We start from the raw sequence: 8,515 nt of genomic DNA, 5'->3' as shown, positions 1-8,515 counted from the left end.
CAAGGATAGAAAAAGCAAATTCCTTCATGAAGTAACACCTGTTGCCCTGAGGGTAGTGGCTTAATTCAGTGTGTAGAAATTCAGTCATTTTTACCCCTTTATTAGAAGGGGTGATTCCTCTTGAATCTAAAAAGAGAAAAGCTGTTGTGTAAGGAAAACCAGGACTCTGAGAATGAAGCAGAGGCTCAAGCAGAGCAGGATCAGGAGAAGGAAGGTCTCATTCCCTGAGGGGAGGTGCTTGTCTGGGGAGAGAAGGGGAAGTGTGGGAGCCCCGGCCTTGTAGCAGCCTCATACAAGAATTTCAGGTTTGATAATAGCTTCCATTTTATATGAAAAATATATAAGTAATGGATAAGCAGTTAAAAAAATCCAGTACCCCTGTTAAAAGACCTGTTTAAAAAACCCAAACACACCTTTAATAGCAACTTAATCCATTAACATCCCAGTTCATTAAGATAAATTATAAACTCTATTCAAATAGGTCCAAAAACTCAAACATTTCCTAGAAAACGTTTTGGGAGGTGGAAAAGATGGCTCAAGTGCAGCTGAAGAACTTTGTTCTGTTTCCTGGTATATGGAGCTGCTCCCCTGCAGCTTCCAGGGAAGAGTTCTGTCCTTCAGTGCCGCCATGGGAAACACTTCCCTGAAGCCTCTGGAGTGCCAAGAGCCAGCAACGTTTCAGTATAATGACAGTAAAAGCAGGGGGGTCTTTTGGTCAAGAAAGGCATTCATGGTGTGGGGAGCTACTGCTCTTCCCTGGCACATCCCAATTCATCATCTCCATCTTCTTCTGTGGGAGCATCCTTGGCTGCAGGAACCTGAGGGTCTTCAGTGAGGTCAGGGGGATCCTGAGCAACTGGGCTGTCAAACTCCTCTTCTGAATAACTGCTGGGGAGCTCTGTTGGGAAAAAAAAGAAAAACCATGAGCAGATAAGATACCATTGCTGTGTTCAACTGATGCTTCCATCACCGAATGCCAGGCTGTGGCAAAGGCAGCTCAGAGATAAGAGTTGCACTTCACCAGAGACAAAGCTGTCACAGCTTGGTACAAGCACCAGGGAGTTTAGCTACAGGAAAACTGTTAAAATGTGAGAGCTGCACATTGCAGCACTTCCTAGGAAAGCCATCAGGGCCGTGAGCAGCAGCTCAGGCCCCTGCCCTCCCTGTTCCCACAGCAATGGGGTCCTTACCCTGGTGCTGGGACTGGCTGAGGCCCTGCAGCCGCGCCTGCCTCCGCTCCAGGGCCAGCTGCCGGTTCTTCTTCATCCGCTCCTGCTGCTCCTCCGTCAGACTCGGCCCAGGCAGGGAAATCAGCTCCTCTGCACTGCCACAGTGGGGATGTGCATCTTCAGCAGCTGCATCCAGCCCATTGCTTGCCCCTTCTCCTTCTGCTTCAAAAGGAGGGGTGGCACGGGGAAGAGGGGCAGAATCAACACTTTAAACCCACAGAGATCCACAACACATCAGTCAAGAGAATATTCTGAAAGCATTTCTGTGTTCAATATTTTGTATTGACAGCTGAAGCTCATTCCATGATTTAATTTTAATGGGAAATTTTCTGCCTAGGCCCACATTGCCAATATTCAAAGGGCACAAGAGCTCACACACACAACAATCAATGCCTGAGTGCAGAGGCACAGCTCTGTGTACTGAGTTAGCAACATCAGCTTGAAGGGTCAAAAGGGACAGGAAATCCAAGCAATCCTTAGGGCCAGATCATTTTCCTCCCAACACTACTAATAAAACAGTCCTTTAGAAAGTGGCAGGAGTCCCATAGGAATTCCAACCTTTCAAGGCCAGGCTGTGTGACACTAATTGAACGTGAGGATGGCAGGGGATGGAACGGGATGGGTTTAAAGTCCCTTCCCACCCACACCAATCCAAAATTCTGTGAATCAGAAGTCTGAACACATTGAGTACTCAGTTCTGAATTCAGTCTGCTCTATTACAGAGGTATTTACTCATCTGCCAGCACTCAAACATGCAAAGTGGAGGCAGTTCAGCCAGACAAACTTCACCCACCCACAGAGCAGCAGAGCACCCAAGGCCTCTGCACCACTTGAAGCCCGTGAATAGAAAGGAGAGCTGACAAAAAGGGTGGGTTGTTAATACAACACCCCAGCCTGAGGCTGTATTTCACACAGTCCCCCAGGTGAGAGCAGCTCGGCTCCCTGCAGGCTGGCAGGGCAGTGTGTGGAACCATCGCACAGAACAATCCCATCTCTCTGCAGACGCTGTCGGCAGGAACCACTCGTGTTGCTGTCCGTGGCTGCCTCTGGCTGCAGTGCAGCTCTCACACTGCAGCAGCAGGGAAGGCAGCCACGTGTCACCACTGCCCCGAGGGCACCCCAAAGCCCAGGCCAGCTGTTTGCACTCACAGCTGATCCACACCACCATTCCCAAGCACTGCCTGGGATGGAGGCTGAGGTTCACGTGGAGACAAATGGGACAGTGGGCAGATAATGCTCTCAAGAGAGACTGACAGTAGAAATGCAAAACCCTGCACAGATCCTTAGGAATGACAATGAAATTCCCTCCTTTCTGCTGCTAAAGTTTCTCACAAACTACCATGTGAACTCTACTTCCTCTTCAATTAAAAAACTGGTTTTGTCTAATTTCTATCTGATTGGAAGACTCTTGCCTTAGGTCCTCGGTGCTGGGTTTTGATCCTCCTGGCAGAAGGAATTCTCCCAGAGCTGTGTGCCAGCTCTGACAGACACAGCAGTGCCCCCAGCATGAGCAGGCACTCTGCCTGTGAGGGACACCAGCCCCTGACTGCACTGCAACTCCTCACACAACAATCAGCCTGAGTTGGTGATTCCTGCTTTAACAGGATCCAAGAGCTCTCCAGACTACACTCATGTGAGAGTGCAACACAAACCTGTGTGCTCAATAATTGCACTTTTAGGGGTTTTTTGGAAGAATATTTCTAACAGTGCTGGTTAATCCCATTTTCTATTTCCTTTCAGCAGACCATGCAATTTTATTTATTGTTACACATATATGGTCAAGTACCAGTTCAGTTGTGCCATCATAAGACTCACAAAAGCCTGGTTTTAAAGCAGAGACCTCTCAACAATTTCTTCTACACTGGAAAAGCCTATCATGATCATTCACTTCTGGGCAGTAGGAAGGGAAATAAATAATCTTAAACACTGAAGAACTGAACAAATAGCAAAGAGAGCATACCTTCACTATTTTTGAAGTCTTCATGTAAAATAGGAAGATCAAGTCTAATCCGCTTGAGGCAGGTCTGCAGGTGGGACATTAAAAGACTGGTGTTTCATCTGCAGCAGGTTTTTATGTTCAACTTTGGGAGCATGGGAAAACCACAGCAATTTTACACTTTGTTACTCTGAAAAAACACTCTCACTTCATGTCTATTTGACACACAGACCTTCAGTGCTGGGATCATCTTCCCAGTCCTTCACCTATCACCCAGCCAGGTGAAGCTGAATTCTTTATCAGTCGTCGTTTGCAGGTTCAAACATTAAAAATCGACCAAACAAAAGCCAAAGCCCTAACCAGTTCCAGCTGGTTAGGGAACTTGCTGTGGTTAAAGATGGCCTGAAAATGCTGAAGCCAATTCTCTGGAGGATTATTTCAAATAAAGAAAGGTTGTATCTAAATATAAACATAAATACTAGACAAAGCTCTAAATTGAGAGAAATTTATTTAAATAACATTACACTTCTGAGCAGTATACACAACCTAAATCTTCTTTTGCTGCTTAATTCATCCCCTAGACCTACCTCTTGCACTATTCCAAACACCATGAAGAGCTGCCAGAAATACATACCTGAACTTCCTTTTTGTTTCCTAAAGACTCCACTACGTCAATAAAATCCTCAAACTGCAGTTTTGGGAACAGTCTGTGAGCCCAGTGCTCCATGTGTTGGATCAGAGTCTTCAGGTCCTCTGCCTGGAGCAGGAAAGACAACACCCAGCTGCTAAAGCTGCAGAGGGCAATGGGGCAGCAGCTCCTGAACACTGGAGCATCTGCAGCCTGACAGTCTCTGCAAAACGTCAGCAGCACCAACGTGGGGGGAACCTTTCCTTCCTCCTCCCACAGCCCATGTCAGTGGAGGCTCAGGCTGTGAGAACAGCACTGACACAAGTCCAGGGGAGCATCTGCATATCCTGTAAAACATCTGCTCTTACACAGGTCCTGAAGCATTGTCCTTAAACAACCAGGGCTGAACTCAGGCTGAAATAAATCCACAGGGGCACAGCTGGCACTGCTCCTGATGTTTAGAATGCAGATACATCAAATTTAGGCTGATCTAGGAAAGGTTTTTGCACCTTTCAGCACTACTGCCCAGTTCCTGGGTGCTCCAGTGGTAATGAGAACACAAACCAGAGATGCACAGGTGTCCTTGAAGTGTGCCAGGAGAATCATGGAATTGTTTGGGTTGGAAAAGTCCTTGAAGATCACCGAGTCCAGCCACTCCCCCAGCACTGCCAAGGCCACCAGTGTCACATTTGGATGTCTTTTAAATCTCTCTGGAGATGCTGACTCTGCAGCACAGGCTGCCCAGGGCTGGACAACACTGCTGGTGAAGAAATCTCCCCTAAAAACCAGCCTAAACCTCCCTTAGCACAACGTGAGGCTGTTCCTCTTGTCCTACTGTTTGTTACTTGGGAGAAGAGACCGACCCTCCCCTGTCTACAACCAACTCTAGAATGATTTGTAAAGGAAAATAAGCAAATAAGCTCTGCATGTTGAAGTGCACCCAAAACAGTAAGAAAGCTTGTAGAGGAAGTCCTGCTTTCTCTTTGCTCAAGTGCTATGTCACACTTTTTTTAAAAAACCTTGGGATTCAAAACCCTGCTAGTATGGACAATACAAGAGTCATAGATGGGATATTCTACTTTTAGAGTTGAGGAAAAGATTTTTATCAAAATATGATTTTTTTTAAAGCATTTCATGCTTGTTTTAAAATTTGCAGCTCCAAACTCCATCAGGGCTTGTCAGGTACTGCTGGAAAACTGGCCAGCAAGAGTCCTATCAATGCTCCCCATATCACATGGACAGCACTCCAGCAAACCTACATTCACCTCCCAGCAAACCAAACAAAGCTCACCAGCTCTTACCTCGTGCCCTTTGCCCTTGAACTTGACGTTGTCAAACATGTGTCTCAGAGCTGGGAGCCCTCTTTCTGAAGTTAACCTGGGAATAGGAAATGGGGGAGTTATTTGATACCCACTTTCTTCTTTCAATTAACAAGTAAAAAAAATAACAAAGAAAGAAAAAACTCTCACATTGCTTGAAACAACCTAAAGCTTGGATTCTTTCTGTTGATTATAAAGAACTCACACCAGTTTTAGAGGTACCTTAATCATTTTCTCCCACAGCCCTACATCAAACTTAGCACACAAAGAAATATTCTGTATAAAGTTACCTTTGGGCATCTAATCTAGGCCTTGGTCTCTTTACTGCCTTTTGTGTGGTCACGGCAGAATCCTTTGTTTGGGACTGCTGGTTTCCATCTGGATCTGAAGAAGAAAACAGCATCATTTAAATATTCAAACAATTGCCATCATCTAGGATTGTATTGTGTACATTTCAAGCTTCTACTTATATTTCTGATAAGTGCATTGAGAGTGCATCCAACACTTTTATCTCTTCGAAAAGCCAAGTCATAAACAGTAACTATAGATCATTGCTGTACAATTGTCTGTAGAAACATTTTGTCAGAAGAGCTAGAGTTTTATGAAGATTCCTTTCTGCACAAATTTCCATGGATTCCACAAAAATAAAGTTTTCCCACAAGCTGGAAAGCATCTCGTGATTAACAATTTAAATTTACAGTTTGTTTTCCGCCTATTTTAATGCACCGAAGTCCAACACCACTAATTCCGATTGCACAGCGTTAGAATGGGATTTTTAGGGGTCCCGGGTGCTCACCTCCATTAGCCTGAGCCCACTCTGCGTCGTCTCTCCCTGGAGAGGCGGGAGGTGGAAGAGGTGGGAATGTTTCGTCTTCTGTGTTCTCATAATCAGGAAGATCAAACAAGTTGTTCTCTAAAGGATCTAGCATTGCCACAAAGAAGCCTTTTTCCCCTCCTGCAGAAAACAACAAAAGCATTTAAAGAGAAGCAGCGAGGCTGCCACAGAAGCGGATAAACGTCAATTATATACAACATGTACAGCTTTTTCAGGAAAAGGTCTGCCAACCAGATCGTCATACAAATTAAACAGCAGATACCATACAGAGGATAACACAACCCAGCCTTGCTGAGCCGAATAAAACAAGGGTTTGTGATGTTCCAACTCGTCGAATTTACTTGGGAGTGGCAGGAATTAACCAAAATAAGTGGATTCCTGACCACAGCGCTCATCCATGGAGCCGCGTGGCACTCACATCCCCCACCAAAGCCTCGGGGGGTGGAGTGGCAATTCCCCAAATTTACAGCGCGCTCACCCACTCCGAAACGCGCTCTGGAGGAGGAGCAGTCCCCTTTCCCGGCTGCTCCAGTGAAGCTGACCCAGAGCCCCCGGCCGGAGCGGGCTGGGCTGAGGCGGTGGCAGGAATGGCTCGGTTCCTCTGTTTCAGGAGCGGTCTCTGGAGCGGGGCTGGCCTGAGGCGATGGCAGCTGAGGCGGTGGCAGGAATGGCTCTGTCCCTCTGTCTCAGGAGCGCTCTCCCTCTCGGAGCGGCCCCGGGCTGAGGCAGTAGCAGGCGAAGCTCTGTTTCTGTTTCTCCGCTTCAGGAGCGCCTCCGGCCGGACTGAGGGGCCGGGGCCGCCCCCGCGCGCGCCGGGTCCCGCGAGAGCCCCGAGTCTCGCGAGCTCCCGAAGGCGGCGGCTCAGGGGTTTTGGCGCCAAAACGCAGCGGGCGGGGCGAGGCGGCTGAGGCGATCCCGGGACTATGGAGTCCGGGAATGGTCCGGGTGGGAGAGGGCATTACAGAGCATCTCATTCGCATTCCAACCCCCTGCTCTCGGCAGGGACACCTTCCACTACCCCAGCTTTCTCCAAGCCCTGTCTAACCTGGCTTTGGACACGTCAGGGGTACAACAGCTGTTCTGGGCAACCTGGCTGCATGGCTGCACCACCATCTCAAGGAGGAATTTCATCCTAATATCCCATCTAAACGTACTTTGTCAACTTGAAGCCATTGCCCCTTGTCCTGTCTCTCCAGATCCTTGTAGACAGCCCCTCTCCATCCTTCCTGTAAGGTCCCCTCATGAACTGGAAGGGCACAGGTCACCCCAAAGCTGCTCCAGGCCGAACAATCCCAGCTCCCTCAGCCTCTCCTGGGGCTCCAGCCCTTTCCCAGCTCCGTTCCCCTCCCTGGTTTGAAAGGACAGGTCTCTGCTAAGGAAGGCAGGAGCCTCTCTTGAAATGGAAAATGCAAATCTCCTCCCTTCAAATTATTATAATTTTGAAACTAAGGGGCCAAGATGTGGAAGTAGGAATAACAGTTCTTTATTAGGGGAAATAAAAATGCAGTAATGCAAAACAAGAGTGCCCTGCTCCTGTGGCCACACTGCTCCCAGTGCAGGTCAGGGATTGCCCAGCCTGGCTCAGCCCAGGACCAGGACAGAGCCATCCTGAGATGTTCTCCAGACAAAGCCCTCTGGGAATTGACAACTGAACAGTTTGCAGTTGTCCAGGCTGAAATAAATACACCGAGCCCTCAGAGGTTTGGCAGCTGTGCACATAAAATGCCATGTAAGGATCTGGGCTGCAGGGACAACAGCAGAGGCTCCAGGCTCCTGTCTCCAAAGCAGCTGGAGCTGTAAATTGTTCTCATATTTCTACAGCTCAGTCCATAGAAGTGTATCTGACTTAAATTATGGTCTCTTTTTTGTTTAAACAAAACTATATAAATTAATGCAAAATATTAATCCATTAAAGGAATTGGTTTTCCCTTATTTCTCTATAAATTCAAATTTGACATACAATGTTTCTGGTAATTTAATGTATTCTTTCTAGTATGACAAAATCAATTGCAGTTACCTTCTGGTTAAAATTCTTTTAACAGTAAATGTTTAAAACGTGTATTCACAATTGCAGCATCTTTTATAATCAAGAATATATTAAATGTAGAGAGAACACGCTAATGGATTTTTTAGCACTGAATCAATTAATCTTATCTTTTTAGATATGGCCAATTTCTTCAATCGATTGAGGCAGCTGAAGTATGAAAATTAACACAGAGATTTAATAATAATCATAGATCAAGTGCTGCTAATTTCCAGCACAAAATATTGTAATTGTCATATGAAATTACTGACAATCAAATATCTACATGATGAGCTCTTTGCATTGAAAATAATTGTCGTTCTTTGTACTGAAAAATCCTGACAAACAAACAAAAAAAAAATCAGAAGATCACTTACAATCTCTGCAGAGGATACAGGGTTATAAAACCCACCATATTTATGTGACTTTGATTAATCAATATTTTTGAAGAGTGTTTAATTAGAATCTGGACTTGATGACCTAGGTGGTTCTTTCCAGTCCTATGTTTCTAATTAAATAAAAAGCAAATGCTGGCAAGCATTGAT

The 8,515-nt window shown here is 46.2% G+C and overlaps 1 protein-coding gene and 1 non-coding gene across 3 annotated transcripts; both read right to left on the bottom strand.

The window, feature by feature from the left end:
- Positions 1-381: 381 nt before the first annotated feature.
- On the bottom strand, positions 382-6,774 carry TIPIN (TIMELESS interacting protein). Of its 2 annotated transcripts, none has more exons than XM_054641789.2 (8): positions 6,426-6,774; positions 5,909-6,067; positions 5,403-5,496; positions 5,095-5,170; positions 3,800-3,922; positions 3,190-3,253; positions 1,191-1,391; positions 382-898 (listed from the first exon to the last, which is right to left on the bottom strand). In XM_054641789.2, the coding sequence occupies exons 2-8, from the start codon at positions 6,039-6,041 to the stop codon at positions 744-746; spliced, it is 846 nt and encodes a 281-aa protein (XP_054497764.2). In that variant the 5' UTR covers positions 6,042-6,067; positions 6,426-6,774; the 3' UTR covers positions 382-743. The 2 variants fall into 2 exon arrangements, with proteins under 2 accessions (XP_054497764.2, XP_054497765.2); XM_054641790.2 differs by having other exon boundaries at positions 1,191-1,388.
- LOC129126528 (small Cajal body-specific RNA 14) lies at positions 2,189-2,323 on the bottom strand. Its single transcript, XR_008535085.2, has one exon.
- Positions 6,775-8,515: the final 1,741 nt, after the last annotated feature.

Source organism: Agelaius phoeniceus, chromosome 13 (genome assembly GCF_051311805.1).
Source record: "Agelaius phoeniceus isolate bAgePho1 chromosome 13, bAgePho1.hap1, whole genome shotgun sequence".
Classification (NCBI taxonomy): domain Eukaryota; kingdom Metazoa; phylum Chordata; class Aves; order Passeriformes; family Icteridae; genus Agelaius; species Agelaius phoeniceus.
Note: the sequence above shows the minus strand (reverse complement) of the source record. Positions and strands in the feature narration are given on the sequence as shown.

What these genes read in the sequence shown, in the direction of transcription:
- TIPIN (XM_054641789.2), bottom strand. Translation starts at nt 6,041, where the DNA reads ATGCTAGATCCTTTAGAGAACAACTTGTTTGATCTTCCTGATTATGAG. An exon ending in GAAACAAAAAGGAAGTTCAG is followed by an intron (nt 3,254 to 3,799) that starts GTATGTATTTCT and finishes TCCCACCTGCAG; the next exon opens with ACCTGCCTCAAGCGGATTAG. An exon ending in CAGCCAGTCCCAGCACCAGG is followed by an intron (nt 899 to 1,190) that starts GTAAGGACCCCA and finishes TTTTCCCAACAG; the next exon opens with AGCTCCCCAGCAGTTATTCA.